General features: G+C 45.8%; 1 protein-coding gene across 1 annotated transcript; it reads left to right on the top strand.

Annotated features, from left to right (window-relative positions):
* The first annotated feature begins 991 nt into the window (after nucleotides 1–991).
* pcnx2 (pecanex 2) lies at nucleotides 992–24,149 on the top strand. The gene is made up of 40 exons (XM_053436532.1): nucleotides 992–1,157; nucleotides 2,584–2,786; nucleotides 3,491–3,608; nucleotides 3,719–3,755; nucleotides 5,036–5,571; nucleotides 5,732–5,920; nucleotides 6,438–6,920; nucleotides 7,020–7,203; nucleotides 7,684–7,813; nucleotides 7,924–8,066; nucleotides 8,493–8,571; nucleotides 8,662–8,797; nucleotides 9,764–9,906; nucleotides 10,285–10,438; nucleotides 10,615–10,647; nucleotides 11,002–11,173; nucleotides 11,309–11,419; nucleotides 11,956–12,047; nucleotides 12,362–12,471; nucleotides 12,849–12,957; nucleotides 13,372–13,464; nucleotides 13,538–13,688; nucleotides 13,859–14,000; nucleotides 14,111–14,288; nucleotides 14,897–15,005; nucleotides 15,134–15,263; nucleotides 16,275–16,333; nucleotides 16,526–16,741; nucleotides 16,848–17,101; nucleotides 17,854–18,087; nucleotides 18,267–18,370; nucleotides 19,168–19,312; nucleotides 19,420–19,650; nucleotides 20,300–20,457; nucleotides 20,546–20,662; nucleotides 22,335–22,513; nucleotides 22,736–22,902; nucleotides 23,019–23,093; nucleotides 23,286–23,462; nucleotides 23,932–24,149. The coding sequence occupies exons 1-40, from the start codon at nucleotides 1,005–1,007 to the stop codon at nucleotides 24,094–24,096; spliced, it is 6,399 nt and encodes a 2,132-aa protein (XP_053292507.1). The 5' UTR covers nucleotides 992–1,004; the 3' UTR covers nucleotides 24,097–24,149.
* Nucleotides 24,150–24,961: the final 812 nt, after the last annotated feature.

The following is a 24,961-nucleotide window of genomic DNA, read 5'->3' as shown; positions in this document are numbered from 1 at the left end:
GATGTACATACACTATAATATACAATACTAATAAACAAAGACCTCAGCTACACTTCGGTGTGACAGTTTCAGCACAAACTGAAACTCAATGAAAATTAGATTTGTGCAAAAGAATTGCTATTTTATTCAAGCCCTATTTACACCGGGAGAGGGTCCTATCTACGGGGGCGGCCATGTTTTTTTTTACAGTAGTAATATATGCATCGTTTGACATCTGAAGGTTTCCTCGGGTTCTCTGTCATTTTGGGAGGTGAGCGGGAGGTGAGGGGTATTCAGCTGTAACGTGCAACTTCACCTCTAGATGTCACTAAATTCTACACACGGAACCTTTAATTCACTGCTTTTATTTAATGAACTGAAAAATAAATAAAAAAATAAAAACGACTACCTTGGCAGTGTTTTGCAGTAAATTCGCAAAAAAATACAGTAAAACATTCAAACACAAAGGACAAAGGCCTTTGTGCACAATACTTAATAGAATAGAAAGGCATCTGCCATATTCAACACTTTCACAGGTATTATGTGCACAATGTCTTGATTCTGCTGCCAAACGCGTGTGCGCAGAGAAACGCTGAAGGTGGGAGTCACATAAAAGAAGAGAATGGATGGATGGGGGTTGAGGTGGAGGTGGGGGAAGACAGGGGGGGAGGATTGCGAGGGGGAGGCGTTCAGAGCTGCGTATCTGTGCAGGGAGCCAGGGAGGAGGAGAGGGAGAGAGACGAGCAGGACAAGATGAGGACCGCGGCGGCAGCAGCAGCAGCAGCGATGGACGGATCGACTTTGGGCTGGAGGAAGGCAGACAGCACCGGGGGAGACCGATGAGGCGAGAGAGAGAGGGCTCGGGAGTCGCGCTACATCAGCCCAACATGGAGGCGTAGCGACTGTGGCATGCGTTAGAGGAGACCATCTCATTGTAGCCGAGCAGCAGCATCAGCACCAGCATCATCATCCGTCCCTCCAGCCTGAGCCTGAGCGGAGAGGAGGAGGAGAGGGGAGCAGCCGAGATGGGCTCCCAGGTCGTGCAGACCCTGCGCCAGGGAGTCTGGGCATCTCTGACCGGGGGCTGGTACCACGAGCCGGACCAGAACAAATTCAACAACTCGTGCCACCTCTATCTGTGGATCTTCCTCCTGATGCTGCCCCTGTCTCTGCATCTGGTGAGTCTTCAAATCAGGGGGGACATGACGTCCGAGGCCGCGGAGGGGGTGTGAGGTGCGCACGGTGCGCGTAGGTGATGTTGTTTTCTCATGCGACGGTGTTTCTTCCTTCGGACGGACACGCAGCTCGCTGCTCCTCTCTCTGTGCCATCCCCCATTGTCTGCTTGCATCCTGAGGAGAAGACGGCGCTGTCGCAGTGTTTCTCTCTTCATGCAGTGTCGGAACGCATGGCTGCCCTTGGATGAGGCGGAGGAAACTGTGGCTCACTAACGTGTTCGTGTCATGGCCTTTGAAATGGGTGCAACACCGGCCACCACACTCCATGACACGATGGTCTGATCGTGGAGCTTCTGCATGGGATTTGTTAATACACACACGGGGATATGGAGGAAAAACAAATCCGTGCTTCAAAATAATATAACCACTCCTGGATTTGTATCTTCCTGCACCCATCTGAATAATCATTTTTTTGAGGGACATCTTCATTGACCTATGTGCACCCTGTGCTCACTGTGTCATGAAGTGACAGGAATAAAGGGAGGAGTTGCAGGTCAAACACATTCCTCTTAAATGTGAAAATAATAAGGTCTCATCTAACTCTTGACAACATGGCAACAACAGCCGTGTACGTCCCTGAAGTGGATGGACTTAATGTACGTGAGCTGATAACAGAGCCTTTGGAATGGGTGCTAAATTGGCTGCCAGCAGTGATGATACACACTGCGATATATTATGATGGAAGCTCATAATTAGGAGCTTCTATCTGAGATTTGTCAGTTATTTTCCTTTGTAGATTACAGACATGGGGATACAACGGGATAGAAAAAGCCCTCCCGGCAACTTGAAACACGTCAGAGAGGCTGTCAATACATTCCTGCAAATTGTAAAACCACAACAAATTTATAAATTCATTCACCCAGTGACAGTTAGAAAGATTCATGTTCATCTATACCTGCATCCTACCTCCACAGCCTCTTGCCTTCCAGCCTTGTCTGTTGCGTTCGTTGACAAGAACCTTGTAGTTGTCCTTCTTCCATTCAAAAGCCTTGTGATTCTCTTCATGGTTAAATAATATAAATACTGTGTAAATAGTGCATGTACCAGCATGATGCAGATGCTCTGTCTTACATCCTCCTGTTCCTTGCTATGGGCCATCCCTCTCCTGGGGATCAATAAACTTCATTAATCCGCTAAGTAATCAAATTATGTCTTGTGGCTCACAGAGCCTGTAATATACTCGAAGACACAGCATGGCTGTGTGAGTGAGAAAGCTTTGCCTTTTCTCAGAATGTCACTTACATACAATTACTGAAGAGACAGTTCCATCAGGAGCAGAGTGATGCAGCTCGAAGCAGTGAATCAAACAGACGTTGATTGGAATATAATAAAAGTCTTCTCCTCTCCTCTCCTCTCTCCTTGCTGCAGGCCCTGCCTCCCACCACCATGGCGCTGAGCATCTACTGCACCTCCATCACCGTCTTCTTCGTCCTCATCAAGTTGGCCAACTACCGGCTGCACCTGATGTTCGACGAGGGCGAGGCGGTGGTCCGCAGCAGCCTCTCCGACCTCAGCAAGGCCCAGGAGAAGAAGAGCAACGCCTCGGACTCCTGCTTGCCCGCCAGCATCAGGTGAACCCCCACACATGTAATCCTGAAACTCATGGAACAGTCTCAGGAAGCTCAATCTGTCGTCCTTGTCAAGACTAGAGAAGACGTTTCATGTTTTTAAAAGTATTACAGAGAAATTCAGGATATTTACTACAAATTAGGATCTTGCTCATTGATTCTTAAGTGCCTCCCCTTCCAGTACAAAATCTAGGCCAGAGGGCTGAATATATCTCAATTATTTGCATGAAATGGTACATTTAAGCCTGAGACCTCCTTTCAGAATAATGCCTAAAATACTAACTACAGTATAACCTGTACTTGACATCCTCTTATTATCATGTTAATGCCACGCTCTCCCTTTGTATGTGCTCTCTGTCTTTGAGATCTGATTGCAAACTTAAACAACTGTGTCTAAGGAAACTGTCTCCTGCCACTTCATTTCAAAGTCAATGAGGAGGCTAATGAGGGGAGGTCAGTGTCGGCCACTCCGCTCTGACACACTAGAGCTGCACGGAGACAAAAAAAACACAAACTCCATCGCTGAAAAAGAAACTGTTTCTATTTATTCCTTTATATTATTTGAAGTGCTTGTGCAGAGATGAAACAGTGAGTCTAGACTGTTGTTTATTCATCCAAACATGAGCGACTCGAGAATGTGATGTGTGCTCTTCTGTGGACTACCCGTCATTCTGTCTCTCTCTCTCTCTCTCTCTCTCGCCCAACAGGAAGAGCAGCACTGTTCCCGACAGTGTTGCCATGACAATGTTGGCTCGTAAGCGTACCAGTCCGGTGATCCAGGTGACGGTGAAACAGACAGAAACCGACCCAGGACTGATCGGTGTGGTGAGTGACACACGCCCTAACCCTACCCCTAACCCCTTTGAGAACATACAGTACAGAAAACCCTACTGATCTCATTCTAACCACGTGTTTGTGAATTCTCCTCCACGCAGGACTGTTCAAAGTCAGACGAGGTGAAGACCGTGGAAGGTGACAATGATCTTCTCTCTGTTTGAATAAGATTCAGATGAGTAACCTGAATAAATGAGTAGATTGACATAACAAATGCAAATGATTTCATAGAGGGATAAAAGTGTCATGGATGCTTGATAAGTATTGTCACAAACTTTGGCCTTCTCTGTCACGAGGGGCTGGTTTCACAAAAAATACACTGACTGTGATTTTAGCTTATATTTAACCAATAGTCAGCTTTCAGAGAGACCGCTACATTCACTCTTTGCACAAATTAAATTCTTGTAATCAGACTTTTTATCATAGCTGAACCCAAGAGGGAAACTCTCTGCAAGAAGCATCTACTGTACATAAGAATTTCACTGGAAAAACTCAGCAGAATGTGCAATATGCAAACTCACTGTGGCATAAAACCAGACCACAGTGCAGATCTGCAGCGGAGTTAAGATGCAGTGGCTTCTTAATGTGGCTGGCTCAGTATTTCTGCTAATTGACCACTCAGGCTCAGGTCAGTTTCCTCCGATAAATGAATCAGCGTATTTCCATCAGATTATTAACACTGTCGTTAACATCTGAAGCATAAAACAAGTCTGTTGTTATTTTTTGTTTCACTTGCACTTGGCCAGTCTACGACTACAAACACGCTCTTTACCACCATCATAAGAGCGATAACACTGGGACTATATTTTTAAAGACTAGTGTTCAGCAAAAAGAGTTTCAGAATCACACACTCTTACATTTGCTGTTGATGTTATGAAATCAGTTTGACAGTTTGGAGGATTTATGACCTGCAGAAATATGATGAAAATGAATAATGCATGAGGTAATTCTTTTTTATCACTGTCTAAAAATATCCATGTACTGCTTAAAATGACACTGACACTCAGCATCAGTGAGAAGTAAATACAGGGTATCATCCCAGTTCCTCTTCTCCTAATGCACTGTTGTTGATATACAACTTCCTTTTCTGTAAACACACCATCACTATATATATAAATGCAAGGAACAACAATAGCCAGTTCGTTGGACATAGCCAAAAAGACCCTGACTACTTCCAGTAAATCTATGACGTAAATGCACGGGTGAATATTCAGAGCTAAATCAGTTGATCAGAAAAGGGGATATGATCACCGTGGTGCATTTTGGTATCGTTTTTTATCTGCTACCGAAAAATACTGCAGTACAAAATATAGTGGGTTGTGTTGTCACTTCAGCCAAATACAAACTTCAAAGAAAAGACCTCTAGGATTTGAGACATTTCATCAATAATCTTACACGTCTAAATCTGTTCATTTCAGAACAGGGTGAGAGTACGGCAGAGGGGAAGCCAGTGGAGGCCGGACTGCATCCAAGCCCAGAGCCTTCTCCAGACGACCTCTCCAGCCCCAACCCCGACCAGGCCGCCCCACTGCTGCAGGCCCAGCAGAGGCCCTCTTCCCGGGCGGAGAGAGAAGACATGAAGCCTATATCTGCCAGCGGGACAATGGGGAAAATGGATGAGGAGTTGACTGAAAACGCAGCTGTGGAAGAAGGAGAGGACGTTCAGAGCACTTTGATGGAGAGCGACAGGGAGCGATCAGAGCAGGAGCGAACAGCAGAAAAGGAGCCGGAGCAGGAGAGAATAGAGGAGAAAGATGGTGAAGATAAAGAGACCGCTGAGAGGGAAACAGCTGATGAAGGTCTGCCTCCCTCGAAGGGAAGTGAAGAAGAGAGCGAGGAGGAGAGCGATGGACAAAAAGAGCCCTCGGATAACAACAATAACTCACTGGACACTCCCAAGGACAGTCAGGAGGATTTCCTCGACGTCCCAGAAACTCCTGCACAGGTAGATCTTGCAGATGTAGAAGCTGATGTGTTGGTTAGATTTTAATCTGACGTTCACATGTGACTCCCACGCTTCCAAAAAATGGTGACTGTATCTGACGTAATGTGATTACTCTCCTAATCCGTGGTAAAACTCTCTGTCCCTCTCCCTCGTTGTCCGTCAGGATGAGCTACCGGAGGAGACGTACTGTTCTGATGAGATCGAGGTGGTGCTCGTGGACACCTCCGGCCCCGGGCCTACGTCCACCCGCCTGGACGACAGCGACACAGTCAAGATCATCATCACCATGAGCTGTGACGCTCAGACGGCTGCTCAGCTGGAGGAGAGAGTCAAGCAGAGCATTCTGGAGAACGCACAGGTAAGAGGGAGTTTGGGCTTTTTTGCTTTAAAGTTCTAAATGAATCACCTTTCACCAAGATCCCATAAATGTCTTCTTATTCAGGTTGTTCATATACTGTCAATCAACCAATAGTGTAGTACTGGGCCGCATGTTGTTGCGTTTACTGGTTCTAAACCCGATTTGGCCGGAGTCGTAATTGTCTGTGTGGATGTGAGTGTGAATGGTTGTCTGGCTCTATATGTCAGTCCCTGGGTATTTTCTATAAGTGGTATGGATAATATATGGATGGATTGTGAAATATTGAGAGTTGTATCATTCCATCAAATTGAAATCTTTAAAAGTCTTGTGCATAATTTTTTTCTTCTCCTAAATTCTATCAGATATTTTTTCGGTATCCTCAGAAGCTTTGTGATCTCTGTCGGATTGATTGATATCTGCTCAGCATGAGTTAGACAAGACTGATCCAGTGGCCCCTCACTGAGGAGTTGGGACACTAAGGGACAGTGTTTGTCACATGTCTCTGTTTGTCCTCCAGGCTCAGAAGGATGCAGGAGAATGTCACATCAAGATCCCTGTCATCACCTTCGACTCCCCCGAGGAAGAGAAGCAGGAGGGGGACGAGGGAGAGGAAGCGACGGGCTCAGAGGACGACCCCACTCCGACACAGCAGCAGACGACGAGTCAAAGTGAAGAGTTCCACCTTTGCAAGGAGACAACCAGCTCTGAGTCGACCACGCTGGAATGTCCAGACCCAGAGCAGGAGCACCTCAGCCTGCAGGTGATGACGGACAGCTTTCCAAGCCCGCAGCTGACAAACGATAACAGCTCGTCGGGTATCGATGTCCACTCCCACCGGGATGACACGGACCCTCTGGATGCTAACGTGGATTCACAAGGGTTCTTGCGTCTGCCGCCGGCTGTGGGCCGCTACGGGCCCGGTGGCAGGACTCACATTCGAGGGCTGAGCATGGACAGTGGGAAAGACGCCGTGCTGCTTTCAGACCGCTCACACAACACAGTATGTTGGCAGTTTACCTTCTTCTATTTCTGCACCTTTCTTCTAGTTATCTCTGTCCATCTGTCCTTGCATACATAAAAACGTTTGTGTCTCTATCAGACCACCATGACCAGTTCCAAGTCAGATCTGGAAGCTAAGGAGGGCCAGATTCCCAATGAGTCCAACTTCTTGGAGTTTGTTTCCCTGTTGGGGTCCCTCAGCACCCGGGGGTGTGGGGCCAGCTCACAGGAGGAGCAGGACAAGGCGCTGGAACACAAGCAGGAGGTGGAGGCTGCGAAGGAAGGTGAATCACAGTGAGATGGTTTGTTCCTTTACCTCCAGCTCTACATGTGTGAAAGGTGAACCCGCACACAGGCGACAGGGAGCTGTCAGTCAAAGACAGTCTGTACACAACCACCCAGTCATGACAAGAGGTCACATCAGGCCTCAGCGGTGGAAACAACTGGGTGGAAAATGGGTATGTCGGGTTTGTTAAAGGTTAATGCAGATATTAAGACGAGTCCAAGGACAAGTGCAACTTCGCCAGTGGTGTGTGAACTGCAGCTGGGGGGAGGGGGGGCAAGGAAGAACCTATTCAATTTTTATGTGGATCCGGATCAGTGGGCGGGTCCAGGAATCTTTTTTTTACCTTTCTTCAACATTGTGATCAGAGCAGCACAGCTTGTAATGGCAGCTAGGTGGCTTGTAGACTTTCAATTGAAGATTGAATGAATAATCTCTGTTTATATCCTAAAATAAACATTTCCACTTGGTCCGCTTGCAGAGAATCTGAGTTCGAGCTCCAGACAAGATGATACGATAGCGGAGACCAGCACGGAGAACAAATCGGAGCGGCCCAAACCCCCCACCAGCCTGGCTACTGACAAACACATCCCAATAGTGTCTCCTGACAGGTACCTGCAGAATTATACCAGTGAAAACAGCAGAATTATAGGACTTTTAAAAACCTTGCATGGAACATGCAGCATCACGGTTCTCATCTGATTATGTTTTCTGTGTCCAGTCCACAGACAGACAGAGAGAAGGATCCGGACTATGACTCCCTGCCCTCACAAACGTCTCAGTCAGAGAGCTCCATGCTGCAGGTCATCTGCAGACCAGAGGCCACCAACAAAGAGGACGCCTACACCTTCCACACGGTCCACAGTAAGCAGCAAAAGTAACAACATTACAACTTCCCCTTCGGTTCCCTGGAAATGTGATGTGATTTATTTCTGCAGGAGACAAACAAACTGAGATGAGTCACATGTCGTGAGAAAGAACAATGAGGTGCTGTAAATGAACCCAGTCATTGTGCTCGGCTCGTCTGATCATATTTTGATCTTTTGCACAAATACACAGTTTGTGTGGGAGGCAGTGCCAGCAGCTGATGCCGTCCCTTTTGAAACGGCTCAGAATGCCCGCAGATTAAAATACATTTTTCTGGAACGGCTCCAAGATGTTCAGCTGCTCAGCTGTTCAGTCATTGTTCCGTCTCTGCTGTTTGTCTGTCATGTTATATAAACCCCAACATACAAGTGATGGTGCATAACTTATACAAATAGGCGTTTTGTGTGTATGTGCTTGTTTCAGGAGACAGGCCCCGCAAGCTGTACGCAGAGAGAGCCCTCAACCTGCCGCTGGGAGCCGAGCTCATCACCGGCAACATGTGGTACAGATCTTTATTTCCCTTTCCTTTCCTCCCTGTCTCCATCTTCTCGACTCACTTCATCCTGTTTCCTCTGTGTCTGTGTGTCTTCAGTGACCTGCTGTCCACGTCCTCCAACTCGGAGGGTCATGACGGCCTGGCGGGAGCTCACACCGACTGCCCCTTCCAGAGACGCATCATCCCTGCACACAGGCTGCGGCCACGGAGGACGCACCCTGAGATCTTCCAGGTGTTTGTCTGCTTTCTCGTTTTCTTCTCTTTCATTCTGCAGACCAACAACATCCATTATTTACTGAGCGTGGTTTCTAAGACAGCTGTACAGTATGTATATGCATGGTGTCCAAGGTTGTCCAACAAGCTGTTATTTAAAGGAGGCCTGTGGGATTCTGACAACCTGTAGTTCTGCGGAGCGATGCTTTCTCTATGGCGTTGCTCTTCTCCCATGCATTCACACAAGACCTCACATGATATCCACCTATCCAGATGAATCTGTGCTATTGTACTAACTGTGCAGCAGCGGGAATGAACGAGAACATTCAGAGATAATCCACATGACACCCGTAACCAAATAAATTAATAAGAGACTTACAACTAAATCAATTGGTAAAATAAAAAAGTATGAATACATGACAAGAAGAAGTGTCAGTTAACAGTCAGTAAATAGATCAAATAGATCAGACAGAAAGTCCCCAGAAGGTCATATAGATGATCAACTAAGTGGTAAAGTGAATGAGTGTGTGTGTCCAGTTGTGATTCTGTGAATATGAATATGAGTGTTTGCTGCTGTTTGAAACTGTGTCTGTAAGATAAGAGCTGGATGCAGACCAGCAGTGTTGGTATAATGTGGCTGGATCCGTTGTTAAAGCTGAACCAACAAAGAGTCGTGCTGAATCATTAATGCACCACTTCATACTGTTTGTGTGTGTGTGTGTGTGTGTGTTTGCACTAGTAATGATTTAGACTGTGTTTTATTCCACTATTGCACATTAGAAATATAGATATGAAAATATACAGTAAAACATCAGACTCTTTTTTTTCTTTCCTGTATTAGTGGAGCTGAATTCATGCGGGTATGTGTTTGTATAACATATTTGTGCCTCTTTGTGTGTGTCTGTTTGTGTGTGTGTGTGTGTGTGTGTGTGTGTGTGTGTGTGTGTGTGTGTGTGTGTGTGTGTGTGTGTGTGTGTGTGTGCAGGAAGAGGACTCTTTGGATGAGTCATCAGAGACTTCCACTCAGGAGAAACCGACCAGGAAGATTTATTACAAACTGGAGCTGTTTCCTGGGAAGTGGATGAACATTTTATACGACAGACTCACACTGGTCGCTCTCTTGGACAGGTAACACACAAAACACCCGAATCTCACCTGCGTCACCGCTTGTCAGGAAGTAGTTGAGGAAAACTTTTCTTTGTGAATTAATTAAAAATAACCTCCTCATTATTTCACATTTTAAACCAGGCCAGGTCCTTGTTGTTAATGGATTGCATTCTCTTGTATCCAAAACAAGCTTTTATGACCCAGACTCACTAAGTCTCTATTTTCTATTTCAATTTAAAACAGTTGAAAAAGCCTTCTGAACATTTTATTGCACCATCCACTCCATTGGTAGCACCTCAATTTGGGTGTGTGTTATTTCCCCATTGATCAATCTGTCTTTTTTCTTTTCAATTTAATCACCTGCAGAACAATAACTTCAATATCTTTATTGTTGTGTAGAAACCAGGATGTTCTGGAGAATCTTGTCGCCATCTTCATGGCCTTCCTGGTTTCCTTCCTCGGTTTCGTGCTTCTCAACGACGGCTGCTTCAAAGACTTCTGGGTCTTCCAGTTTTGCCTGGTCATCGCCAGCTGCCAGTATTCCTTACTGAAGGTAAATAGAAATAATACAAAAGTCTCTACCAACAGGTACAGACAACAGTGAACTGAAACACAACTGAAAGATATGTGAGCTCGACTGTGACTGTGCCACTGTGACCTAATGAAGAGGACAAGAAAAACTGACCTCAGACCTGCCAGGTCCTTAACTTTGGCTCTTTTGTTTTGCAGAGTGTTCAACCAGACGCAGCTTCACCAACACATGTGAGTTTGTTATTTAATCTTAGAAGAAATATCAATATTTCCATTCTGTCCTGTTTGGTGAGTTTCAAGTTGTGACTCCTGCTACTCCTTACTGATTCATGTTGTCATGTCAGAGTTCACTTGACCATGTGAATTAGGTGTTTTGATTGATGAACCATCAGCAGATCTGAGGTCTTTTCTTACTGTGAAAACACATTCGATTTCAAGATGCATTCAACCTAATATTTCCCAAATTTGTCTTAAATATCTGAGCTCGCAATCAGACTGACTGTCCTATCATCCTAATTTGTGTGTGTCCATGTGTGTGTGTGTGTGTGTGTGTGTGTGTGTGTGTGTGTGTGTGTGTCTCTCCAGGGCCACAACCAGCTGGTGGCCTACAGCCGAGCGGCCTACTTCTGTATTTTCTGTGCTCTGATCTGGCTGCTGGAGCAGCTGCTGAGGAGGAAGGACCTGCCCGTGTCCAGCCTGTACGGGGTCACCATCGTGTGCCATGACGCACTGCGCTTCTTACGGGACCTGCTAGTGGGTAGGGAGGAAGACACCAGGCAACCCTGCAGCTGCTGCTGCACAGCACCGCTCTTATTTGTTGCTGTATATCATTCATTGTATTTATTACTAAGAGTCCTTTATGGAAATGTCTTTTGTTTTATGCACTGAACAGGTTTCACCTACTGCTTCCCAATCACCTTCCTGGTCGGCCTCTTCCCTCAGATCAACACCTTCACCATCTACCTGCTGGAGCAGATCGACATGCATTTCTTTGGAGGGACAGGTTCGTAAAACTCTTTCGAATCTCCGTCCTGAATCCACGTCCTGATTTCACTGTGTGCATCTGTGGCTCTGGTTTGATGTGTGTGTGAAATCTGCGTCAGATGATCCTGATTGTTTGGAGAAATATGTGACTCCATCTTTCTTCAACGGAGCATTGCACACCTTCACGCCACAAAATATTCTAATGGACAAATCCGAAAATAATTTCTTTGATTCAAGTCATAACCCTGGCTTCATTTAAAAGGTAACTCAAGGGAGAAATATTACCCCAAACTTTTTTATAAGTAATAATTTTACAACTAAAAAGCCACCTAAAAATAATGATATCATGAAGAAATCATGAAGAAAAATAAAAAAATTGCTTTTTGTATGATCACATTACTAGATGCAAAAATAACCTTCCTGAGAAGTTATCAGGTCCTTTATAGTGACTCTTCTCAGTCAGTGTCATCAACACAGCACTTGTCTCCGCTGTGTTTCTCATTGTGTAACACGGCTGCAGGTATTTTCATCCTCACTCTGATTTGTGTGTCTCAGCTGCCACGAGTCTCATCTCTGCGATCTACAGCATCCTGCGCAGCCTGGTCGCTCTGTCTCTGCTCTACGGCTTCTGCTTCGGAGCGCTAAAGGTAGAGATGAACAAAAGCTACAGAAGAAGAAAGGAAACAAGAAAAGGCCCTTTTCCTCTTTTATTTGTTTTCAGCGCTCTGCAGTGAATCTGTGTTCATGTCCCTCGTCCTCCTGGTGACAGGAATAAAAGAGGACTCACAGTTATAAATGGCGTGCAGTCAGGGATGTGTTATTGTTCATCCAACAAAAGAAGATTGTGGGCGAAGAAGCTTAGAAGATAGGGTCGTCTAAAAGAAGTAGTATTACAATGTTGGCGTGTCTGTGTGTGTGTGTGTGTGTGTGTGTGTGTGTGTGCTTGTGTGTGTGGTTACAGGAGCCTTGGGATGAGCAGCACACTCCAGCTCTGTTCTCTGCTTTCTGTGGCCTTTTGGTCGTCTTCTCCTATCACCTCAGCCGCCAGAGCAGCGACCCCTCCGTTCTAATGTAAGTGTGTGTGTTTGTTTGTGTGCTTGTTTGTTTCTGTGTTTGCATGACCTTTCACTTCATACTAGTCCTGCGCAGAAGATTAGAGATGAATTCATCCTCAGAAGGAAATGAAGGCAGATTGTGATATTGTTTGATTATTAAAATATAATGAGATTTTCAAAAGTTTACATTTTAAATAGAGTGAAAATAACTTTCCTTATTCATTTCACGTGATTAGAAAATGAAAAGCAATAATTGTATACATATAAGACAAGAAGTCAAACCACTTGTTTCTTAAATCATGTGAAATGTCATTATTTTACTCATAAATGCTAAATTCAACATATTTTTAGTAATTTGTTTCCATAGATAAGACTCTTATTTTTTAATTGCAGATCTCTGATCAAGTCGAAGGTGATGCCCTCTCTGGTGGAGGTTGAGGAAGAGGAGGAGGAATCTACCGAGATCAAAGACCCGCTGCCGGAGAAGCTGCAGAACTCTATGGTAACTACGGGTCAATATAAGGGGATCAAACCAGTATGTGTTTCAACAGGGGGTGTGTGTGGGGTATAACCATATCTGCTCATGTTGCTTCACAGTAATTATCCCTGTAAAATCTGAGCCTACACTCACACTGTGCACCTGAGCTGTTCAGACCTAAGCTGGTGTTTGCTGTCGATCAATGTGAACGATCACAGGGAATTATGCTTCGGAGCAAACCGGCCTCCCGCCGCCTCTTACAGTATTAATGTGTAATCTGAAACTGCTAACTCCTCTCGAGCTGCTGCGTCTTTCAAGGCTCAGGTGGATTAAACAAAAAATAATCACACACCTTAATGAGTCAGACAAACAAAATGAGTTTTCATTGAGGTTGGATTGTTAATGATCGCGGCTCTTCCTCCCTCGTGTGCCCCGCAGAAGGAGATCCTGCTGTCGGACGTGGTCGTGTGCTCCGTTGCCTACATCCTCACCTTCGCCATAACTGCCAGTACCGTGTTTCTGTCTCTCAAGGTGAGAGTATCTTCCGTCCTCTCTCTCTTTACGCTGCCTTTGATGTGTTACTCACACGCCTTCTTGTGTCCAGCCCTTCGTGACCATCGTGCTTTACGCTCTGGCGGGGACGGTGGGCTTCGTCACCCACTACCTCATCCCCCAGCTGAGGAAGCATCATCCTTGGCTGTGGATCTCCCACCCGGTCCTCAAGACGAAGGAGTACCACCAGTTTGAACCCAGAGGTCAGTCGAGCCGAGATGATCTCCTCCACATGTCATTCTGGATCTGAGCTACATTTCCCTGGGCTCTTCTCAGACCCAGGCCCTGACCCTCCACCCCGTTTGCTGGAAATCTGTTTTGCTTAAATCATATACTAACCTCTGTAATGTCTTTCTTCTCTCTTGTGTTGCAGAGGATGCCGTGCTGATGTGGTTCGAGCGCCTGTACGTGGGGCTCCTGTGCTTTGAGAAGTACGTGGTGTACCCGGCCATCGTGCTGAGCGCCCTCACCAACGACTGCTTCGCCCTCAGTCACCGCAAGAAGCTGGGAATCCAGTGAGTGGACGCGTGCAGACACAAACACGCAGCATCATCTGTGTGTGTGTGTGTGTGTGTGTGTGTGGTGAGTCAGCATCTGAACCTGTCCTCTGATCTCTCACCTCCAGCTGTGACGTTCTCCTGACCACGGTGGCCGGACTCAAACTCCTGCGCTCGTCCTTCTGCGACCCCAGCTTCCAGTTCCTCACGCTGCTCTTCACGCTCGTCTTTTTCCACTTCGACTGTCCGCGCGCCTCCGAGAGCTTCCTGCTGGACTTCTTCTTCATGTCCATCGTTTTCCACAAGGTGAGAGAGAGAGAGGCTGTGGACACGTGCAGAAACTGGAGATGAAGATTTGTCAGATCTGAGAAAATAACCCCAGGGATGCACCGAGGTTTGAGCTCCAGCATTAGATTTAACATTTGTAGCAAAAACCCGGGTTACAGCAGATATGTGATGTTTTGATGTATGTGTTGATACTGCAGGAAAATATTTTAACCGAATTCACTTTTTTGTTTTGTTTGTATTTGCTACTCACATATTTTGCCATTTTGCTAAATGTCTGTGCAATTGGCTCCAGAGATTCTTCGCACTTTGCCTTTTCCCAGATGAAGAAGGCAGCAGGAGAAAGTCTCCTTCCATCTCGTTGTCCTTCCACGTTGACGTCTTCGTCTTCAGCTTCTCTTCTTCATCATTTCATCAACTAGCCCATTTGATGTTCCTGCTCTATTAACTCTGACATTATCCAGACTTGTCACTCAGGGGCTGGCAGGAGAAACTCCATAGATCGCTTCCAGATAATTTCAGGAGGATTTCTTGCATCCAGTGCACGTCTGAAAGCAGCTTACCAGAGGCAGACATCACATGTTTCAGTCTTCCTGTAACACTGACTGAGTATTTGTGTTTGTCTCCAGATGCGTGAGCTGCTGCTGAAGCTCCACTTCATCCTGGTTTACATCGCTCCCTGGCAGATCGCCTGGGGCAGCGCTTTCCATGCCTTCGCTCAGCCGTTTGCAGTGCCTCGTATCCTGATCTAATATGTGGGAGTGTGTGTTAGTGTGTGTGTGTGTGTGTGTGTGTGTGTGTGTGTGTGTGTGTGTGATTGTGTCAGTACCTGCTTTTCTCTCCTTGACTGGCGTGTGTGTGTTCAGACTCCGCCATGCTGCTGCTCCAGACGCTGCTCACCACCATCTTCTACACCCCCCTGGCTCCCTTCCTGGGCAGCGCCATCTTCATTTCCTCATATCCTCGGCCAATCAAGTTCTGGGAGCGAAACTACAAGTAAGACGTATTCAGAGAAGTTTGTCCAGACTGAAGAAAAACCTGCAGAACGATCTGTCAACAAATCCTGTCAAAAAACAAAAACCAAGTTAACAATAGTAACAAACGTAGTTTTTAGGCCGGTTAGATCTTCTATGTGATGCGAATATCACAGGTCAAAGTTCACCGAAGTCGAACTTCACGTGAATCCATGCTGCAAAGATGAATTTAGTTATTACCTCCTCACATACAGATGGATTTAGAAATAGACTTGTTGGTTGACGTTTGTCATCAGAATCAATATTTAACACCTTGTGACTTGTGAATTCAGGACTCTCTTAAAATGTATACATTTTATAATCAACGTTTGTATGTAGATTTGTCGTTTATTGACTGTTTGAGCTGAAATACACAATTCCCTCTCTTTCTCTCTGTCTCTCTCTCTCTCTCTCTAACCCCTCTATTCCCTCTGTTCCCTCTTACTTATTGATGTGAGACACTGTGTGCACTTCAGTCCAAAAATACTTCAGTCTGCAGCTGCATCGTGCATACTCCAGTGGTTATATTTAGACCATGTTGCTATTTAAACGAATCTAATGAAATTATTAGATTGAAAGCACTGTGGTGCAGGAAAGCAGATGTTTTATTCAGGTTCTTCATCTTAAAATATTTCCTGATCCCTGTGTGGCCGTTCATTTACGACCAGTGTGATCTGTTAAAACCATCTGAGGGCTCTGAACAAGATGCACCATGACATTTTGAAAAGGACTTGTTCTTTATCAGTGATTTCTTGCAGATGTAGGAGAGTTTCATTGGACTTTTGGGGCCAAATGGCAAAAGGGACCTGGGGACATTGCAATGAAGCCAGTTTGGGCGGTTGTCATTTGAAAGTAGCTTTTGATTTGACTCAAAGCTGATTTTGCAGCATTTCTTTTGAACCTTTTTCAAATGAGAAAGACTCATACATGGTAGCTTTTGACTTCTTCACAGGTTCAACTGTTTGAATGTTTCTTTGTTTCCCATTTCCTGCAGCACAAAGCGAATCGACAACTCCAACAGCAGACTGGTGTCCCAAGTGGATAAAGAGACAGGTTTGTTCCTTCTTGAAATCACAGGCTGCATTTTTTATGTCAGTATTGTGAATTAAGCCACGTTTTATAGCCTTAAAATGAACTTTTAGTAGTTTATTTAGCTAATTTGTCCACATCCTCGTCACCTGTCCATCTGTCTGACCGTTCACTCCCCCCCCCCCCCCCCCCCCCCCCCCCGTCCCTCTCCTGCAGGCTGCGATGACAACAACCTAAACTCCATATTTTATGAGTATCTGACTCGCTCGCTGCAGGAGTCACTCTGCGGTGACCTCACGTTGGGCCGATGGGGCAACTACAGCGCCGGAGACTGTTTCATCCTGGCGTCGGACTACCTCAACGCCCTGGTCCACCTGATCGAGATCGGCAACGGCTTGGTCACTTTCCAGCTGAGGGGTCTGGAGTTCAGAGGTACAGTTTGACTCCACCACACTTCCTAAATCTTCCATTTCCCCCCGCCCTCTATAAATTGATGATTGATGATAGACTTGACTACCTACTTCTCTCGCCATCCCAGGTACCTACTGCCAGCAGCGGGAGGTGGAGGCCATCACGGAGGGCGTGGAGGAGGACGACGCGTGCTGCTGCTGCGAGCCGGGCCACCTGCCTCACATGCTGTCGTGTAACGCTGCCTTCAACCTGCGCTGGCTGGCCTGGGAGGTGATGGCCACCAAGTACCTGCTGGAGGGTTACAGCATCAGCGAGAACAACGCCGCCACCATGCTGCAGGTGTACGACCTCCGAAAGCTCCTCATCACCTACTACCTGAAGGTACCTCCAACAGAAACACCACACAGGAGAGCACGGGAACAAAATTACATGTACTTCTTTACAAACAGTCTATGATTCCAAGTTGGACACAGCTCCTAGATTTGATTCGAGAAATTCTGTACAAGAGCTTTAAATTACTTTTTTTTTAAGGTGTCGCTCAGTTCTTCAGTTTCATCTGAGATATAAAATGAAAATACTGCAGACTCATCATCAAATTTCAGACATTCATGGTCCCCAGATGATGAAAAACAAATGACGAGTGACAAAAAGTGATACCCAGATGACTCTAGCGCCACCAGCTGGTTCAAATGTTCAGCTTCTGGTGTTATGTCCTGAAAATACCAATCGACATATGCCCCTCACTGAGCTGCTACCTTCTTGTTTTCAAACCGCACCGTCCTTGTTTTGATCGGCTGTGTTTAGTGTTAAAGCTCAGATTTTATCACTGGCGTCGGGAGAACCTTGTGCAGCTTTAATTATGCATCAGCTTCAGACGTATCCACTTTCCCTCTCTCCAGTGCCACTTGTCTGAACACACTCTTAAATACTCGCCTCCCAAAAGGTTAAAGAGCTTCATTGGCAGATAAACAAATACCTTTTGCATTAAACATAATTAGAAATGGCAGCTTTCCACTAGTGAATCCAGATGCAGATGGATAAACTGCGGCTTCATTTTATGTTTATCTGATGTTACCTCCTCCTCCTCCTCCTCCTCCTCCTCCTCCTCCTCCTCCTCCTCCTCCTCCTCTCAGAGTATCATCTACTACCTGGTCCAATCTCCCAAACTCTCCACGTGGCTGAAGGACGCCAGCATCCAGGAGGCGCTGCAGTCCTACACCAAGTGGCACCACATAGAACGGGACCCTCAGGTCTTCAGCGTGAAGATCGATGAAGACTACGTGCACTGCCTGCAGGGGGTGACGCGAGCCAGCTTCTGCAACGTCTACCTGGAGTGGATCCAGTACTGTGCCGGGAAGATGGAGACGGTACGGGACTTCATCATGAGATTTTAATGGCTGCAATTGTGAAATATTATCTTTTTCGATTAACTTTAATAGTTTAGTCCTAAAAATATATCCGAAAATCGTGAAAAACGCTCATCAAAATGACCCAATGAGCAGAATCTCCTCTTATATCCACGTTTCTCTTGTGTGTCTGTGTCCAGCCGGTGGACTGCGATGAAGACTCTTCTCTGGTGACGCTGTCCTACGCTCTCTCCGTCCTGGGGAGGAGATCCCTCGGCACCGCATCACACAACATGTCCAACAGGTAGAGCCACACACATCATGGATCAATAGATCACTAGTGATCCTCTTCTGAACTGAGCTGTGAAGGAAGATCACACAACAACACTCCGAAGACATTTTGAACTAGAGTGTCACTCAGTAGAGAACCAACTTTCAACAGTCCCCTTAAATTACAACAAGCCTTATAGCCAAGGTCACGTTACTCACTATGGATTAATGAATAAGAGCAAAGAGACACTGGGATAGTTTCAGGTAAATGGTAAATTGCAAGTTTTGGATTTCTTGTATTTCCAGCTATATTTCTTGTATGTTCTGTTTTTTTAATGTATATATATATTCAGTGTATTTTGAGACAATCATGTTTTTTAATGATTCTTTCAATCGGAGACTTTTATTGAAAAAAATTCCCTAAGACAAATTTGAGATTTTCGTGCTTAAGGGATTAATTAAACATGAAAAATATAACACCGAGCTTTTGCAGTTAATTCACTCCTTAAAAAATATATCTAAATGTAAAAGAAACAGGAGTGAGTTCAGCCGAAACACAGTAGATACTTTAGTGCAGTTAGATATATGCACCAGAAGGGGGCGTCGACATCTCAATCTTTAAACACCCATATCATAAAGTCAGATACCCTTACTACACTGAAATCACTTCCTGCCTTTGTGGTTAATGTTACAAAAAAGAAAACGGTATAGTTTCATAACATCTCTCTCTCTCTCTCTCTCTCTCTCTCTCTCTCTCTCTCTCTCTCTCTCTCTCTCTCTCTCTCTCTCTCTCTCTCTCTCTCTCTCTCTCTCTCTCCTTTAATCTCAAAGTCTGGAGTCTTTCCTGTACGGGTTCAACACTCTGTTTAAAGGCGACTTCCGCATCGCCACGAAGGACGAGTGGGTCTTCGCCGACCTTGACCTCTTGCAGAAGGTGGTGGCTCCCGCCGTCAGAATGAGCCTCAAACTGCATCAGGTAGAGTTCACTGTGGTTTCTTGAATGGCTCCTAATTCGACTCTATAGTCTTGTAATATTTAAAGTTGTTATTATATCTTTTTCTAATGCCCTGCTTCCCCCTCCAGGATCACTTCACCTGCCTGGAGGAGACCGAGGAGGTGTCCATCTTGTACGAAGCCATCACGAACTACCGCAGCAGCCTGGTGATCTGCCACGAGAGCGACCCGGCCTGGCGCAAGGCGGTGCTGTCGAGCCGCGACACGCTGCTCACGCTGAGGCACATGATCGATGACGGCACGGACGAGTACAAGATCATCATGTTGTACAAACGCCACCTCAGCTTCAAGGTCATCAAGGTAAAAGGGCAAAGGTCGGATGGGAGGAAGCGGAGAGGTTTCGGGCTGTTAGGTCTGTTTCGTCAGATTTGTAGGGTTCTCACAAGGAGGGAAGACCAGACATGAGGTTTAAATACAAATACGTTAGTTTTTAACTCAATACTTTAAAGTATAGACATCAAGCTACAACCAGAGGCCTCCTCAGACAGAGTCATCACAGGGTGCACATAGAACCTGAACCTCCTGTCTATAAATACCTGGACAACTTGGTTTTGATGTTCATCACAATCACTCTTCTTCTTCCTGTATGGCTGAGTTCTAATTTGCACTTTTGGCACCGTTCAGCAACTGAACTAACGCTTGTGTTTAGAAGTGGGCACAGTTTTTATCATTAATAAATCAAACCCGAATAATCGATCAAACCTGAACACACTCCTGAAGTCAAGTTCAGATGCTTTTTGAAGCCCAGCACATGATGAAGTACTGTTCAGCTCCAGGGTATTCATCACCTCCTATCATTTGCAATTCAGTGGCTTTCACAGAGTTGTGATTTTCATGCAGAGACCAGGCGAGGATGATAAAAACAAAAATGTCCTTAAAAAGAGTGAGTCTCTGAGCGTTTCCTCTTCTACGAGCGTCTGATTGATCTCATCTCTTCTTCTCTCTGCAGATCAACAAGGAGTGTGTGCGAGGGCTGTGGGCGGGTCAGCAGCAGGAGCTGGTGTTTCTGCGGAACCGGAACCCGGAACGCGGCAGCATCCAGAACTCGAAGCAGGCGCTGAGGAACATGGTCAACTCGTCCTGCGACCAGCCGCTGGGATATCCCATGTAGGCGCCAGTCACAGATCTGGGAAGAGCGGGGTTCCCCCTGTCGTCCCTCTCCTTGTGTCTGACATATATATTCATATTTCTTCAGGTATGTGTCACCACTGACGACATCATACGCAGGAACCCACCGCACGCTGAGCAGCATCGGAGGAGGGGCGTTGAGTCTGGATGCCATTCGCTCCTGGCTCTGCTCTAAATGGTTACGGTCAGTTTTTACTTCCTGCTAAAAAACCTGTCTTTTTATAAACTAGACTAAACATTCGTCATATGATAAATATAGAAAATCTAAAACCAACAATCTCTCATGTTTAAAAAAACCCCAATCTGGTTCAGTCTGCTGGGTAAAAAGACAGAGAGTAACCGAAAGGTCATGAGTTCAGTTCCCAGAATGCTCAGGTAAGAGTTTGATTTATTAAGAGCGCACTCTTAAAGTAAAACACTCACATGCTCCTCAGAATCACCCGAGCCTCAGCTTCAGCTCAGGGTTGTTCCGCGGTGTCAGTGTTTTTCTTGTGTCTCTCAAATGAAGCCGTGAACAGACAGAAATGAGAAATGATTTCAGGGACTGAGTGAAAGTGTTAACGTGGCTTCATAAGAAATTTAGGGATTAAATAAAACATGATTACTGGAATGGTGAGAATCTATTTAATCCATATGTTTCTAAAGCTTTGGTCTAAACCAGAATAATCAATTTGTATTATCTCTGTGAGGGAGTTTACTGTATGTTTCATTGCATTTAATCTGTCAGTTAGCAGCATTATGCAGAAACTACTGGATGGATTCCAGTGAAACTTGGTGGAAGGATGTGTTATGGGTGAGGGGAGAAGACATTTAATTTTGGTACGGCTCCAGGAATTCTTTCATTGCGAGATGTGGTTATTTTTCCATATTTTTGTCAATATCCAAAGACAGATACCGAGATCTTCAGGGAAAAGCATGTAAGATTTACTGGGACTGTTGGGCCTTGGTGGAGTTATGTTCTCCTCTGAGTGCTCCTCTAGTTCTGTATCAGATAACTGCTCAATAGGAAAGGAAAAGTCAAGCTGATGAAGCGACCTTTCTGTTTTCTGAGCCGTCTTTCCTGGTATTCTGTGTAAATCACCCTGGACGCGGTTCAACCCGCAGTGCAGAGCTCCGGCTGCCTCTTGAGTGAGTGCTTCTCTGTGGACTCACACACACATGGACCTGGGGGAAGTTGGTGCTGCTGAGAGACGTCTCGGCCTAGTTAATGTAGTTTTAAACACATATACAAGGGCGGCAGGAGTGGGGCGTGGGAACGCGGCCAGATCCTTCCACTTTCCACCGCTGCAGACTTCCTCCCTTTTGTTTTTCACTCCCTCCGTTACACATTACACCATTGCTTATTGTATAGGCTCTGCATTAACCTCTGCAGGTGAGCTAATGTGTATTTGTGATGGTGTGGCTCCCACTTAAGCTTCTTAGCTGCTGAGTTTTTCTTGCAGATTAGATTAGATTGTTAATCCTGTTTCGTCGGCCTTGAGTTAAAGGTGTCGTCTTAATTTCACTAAGTAGCCAAGGAGTCAAGGAGCCAAGGAGCCAAGGAGCCAAGGAGACGAGCGCTCCCCCCTCAACCGGGGCACATTTAACTAATTTAGGAGGAAGAGTGCTCAAGTGTGTGTCACATATGCTCCTGAAGTTACGTAACACCTCTCTCCCTCTATGTGTGTGTGTGTGTGTGTGTGTGTGTGTGTGTGTGTGTGTGTATGTGTGGTTAACCAGCTGGAATTCTCAAAGCCTGCTCTATTTTTCATGGCCCTTTGCCAGTTTGTGTCCCTAGCACTGATGTGGATATGAATAAATAAATCAGAGCTCTGTGTGTGTCTGTGTGTGTGTTTGTGTGTGTGTGTGTTCTGCAGGGTGCGTAAGGACAACCTGACCAGCTGCAACAGCGGCGTGAACATGGAGGATGTGGACTGCGGCGCCGGCGGCTCTTCCTCGCTGAGCCAAAACCGCCCCTCCTCCGTCACATCCAACAGCCTGAGCCTCTACCAGCACCGAGCCAGGACGACACACAGCCACAGACACCACAACACAGGTACACGTGTGTGCAACCCTTTGATAGACATAGACAACTTTTATATTCAGTTAAAGAGCGAGTCAGATAATGTTCTTTCTATTTTTTTATTTACAATAATCGATGATCAAAACAATTTCTAATTATTTTTGATCAACTCGTCTCAGCTCTGCTTTGATGTGTATTTGACTGTGTTTTTTTGTGTTTGCTTTTGTGTGTGTGTGGGTGTGTGTGTGTCTGCAGCCAGGAGGGAGTACCGCAGTCGGTCAGTTCAGCCTCAGAGTCAACGTCCCCCTGTCACTAGCCAATCAGGGCCCATCCTGGACTCAGGCTCCACCCACGGGCTCGTCCAACGTCTGTCCAACAGTCAGCTGTCCTTCAACACGTCCATAGCCTCTATATTCTCCCAGGTAGACACACACCCACACACACATACACACACACACACACACACAAGCGATGTTAAGTTTAATGTGTCTGTACTGGGAGAATAAATCAATGCGATGACCCCTCCCTCTCCGATCAGGTCCCTCGTCTCTCGGGAGCGGGGGGGATCAGCTCGCAGCTCCAGGCGGCGCAGCATCAGCAGCGCTCCAGCCAGGTATGAACCTCTCACTCTGATGGCAGACACACAGCAACACATGGGACTCAGACTTCAACACTGACAACTAAGAGCGAAGAGAACCGCTGTGTCTGTCAGGATTTTACAAAACAATCATCCAGGAAACATGTCCATAGCTGATAGCAAACACAAACCATCATCTGACAGAATCATTGTCTACTCTTCCCCCAGGTGTCCTCGTCTTCGTCCACCCTCAGCCTGCTGTTCGGGAAGCAGAGTTTCTCCAGCGGCCTGGTGATCTCCGGACTTTCTGCTGCTGAAGGCGGCAACACCACTGACACGCAGTCCTCGTCCAGCGTCAACATCGCCCTCGGGCCCTCGCACAGGTCCAGCAGCCGGGCCACACAGGTAGGAAAACAGCCTCTTCACACCACGTCCCTCCTCACAGAGAGTGGTCCTCTCATTTAAAAACTGAACAGAACGTCGTACACTGTCTTTTCCTGGTCCCTCGCTGCAGCTTATTGGTTCAGTGGGTGTTTATATGGAGCATCTTTTCTCGTACCTGGTTTTGTTGACTCCCTGACCTTTCCGCGTCCCAACGGTTAACATGGATGATGCTGGGTTTATGACCAACATTGCAGCCAGCCACCAGGGGGCGTTCCTAATGTTTTTGGCGTCACTTTTGGAAGATGTCATGTCGTCCCGTTTTATATACAGTCATTGGTTTCGTTGCTTTCATCCATTTTGCATCACAAGTCTTATTATGTGTTTTGGGAATGCAAAAAGCTACAACAACAGTTTAGGATATAGACAGATTCTCGATCTAATGCGTCTCTGTTATCTCTCCTCTCTTTCTTTCTCTCTCCGTCTTTCTCAGTGGACGTCAGAACAATACGAGAGTATAGACTTGAGCTTTTCCAACGCCGCCGTCCCAGTGAAAGAGGGCACGCAGTCAGGTGACCGAGGCTGCGGCCAGGGATTGGACGAGACCCAGGAAGATTCTGCATCTGCCTCGACAGCTCCGGAGGCAACGGATCAATAGACTGTCTGACGGAGAGAGAAAGAGAACACACACACATACACACACACACACGAGTGCCCAAACTTGTGCTCATATGCAGAGAGGACTGTATTAAAAGTTACACACACACACACACACACACACTCACACATACAGAGGATTGTATTAGAGAGCACCCATGCACACAAACCTGCCTCCTCTCCTGTCCTCAGCATGTGGTTCTCACCCTGTTGTCTGAATGTAAACAAGTCTGAAAACATGATCTTGGCTCCTGTTGCTGAATTAAAGACGTTTTTAAATGATGCTGCCTCTTTCTACCTCTGCTCAGCTCACCTGTGCACCTTTCTGTCACCTGTTTTTACTGGAAAAAAGGCAAATTCATGCTCATTTTACATATGAACATAGATTTGTCCATTTTTAAAGAAGCGGTGAGGTTTGTACTAAATATTACACCAATAGATCAAGTAAATATCTCAATATTTACTTGATATAGAGAAAAGTAAGGTGATCATCAAAATAATAATCTGGGAATCATGAATGTCTATTAATTACCTGGTGATCAAGCTCATTAGTAAATTGTTCGTTGATAAAAAAACACTGAGGAAACGTGGAAACCTTCAATAATCTCCCGACCCTCCAGTCAAAAGAAAGACACAATCAACATTTGGCAAAAAATCTATTAATTATTTATTGTAAGTTGTTACATTTAGATTTCTTTCTCTAGCAGCACTATTTAAATTACAGTTATTCAAGGGCAGTTACCGTAGAGTTTGGAGTTTTCTGGTAATGCAGGATGTCATCGTGTAAACAACAGACAGAGACTGAGCCGGAGAACAAGATGGAGAACAATTGAATTTGCTGTTGACGTTTTTGTCATTTGTTTCTT

This window comes from Pleuronectes platessa, chromosome 12 (genome assembly GCF_947347685.1).
Source record: "Pleuronectes platessa chromosome 12, fPlePla1.1, whole genome shotgun sequence".
Lineage (NCBI taxonomy): Eukaryota > Metazoa > Chordata > Actinopteri > Pleuronectiformes > Pleuronectidae > Pleuronectes > Pleuronectes platessa.
Note: the sequence above shows the minus strand (reverse complement) of the source record. Positions and strands in the feature narration are given on the sequence as shown.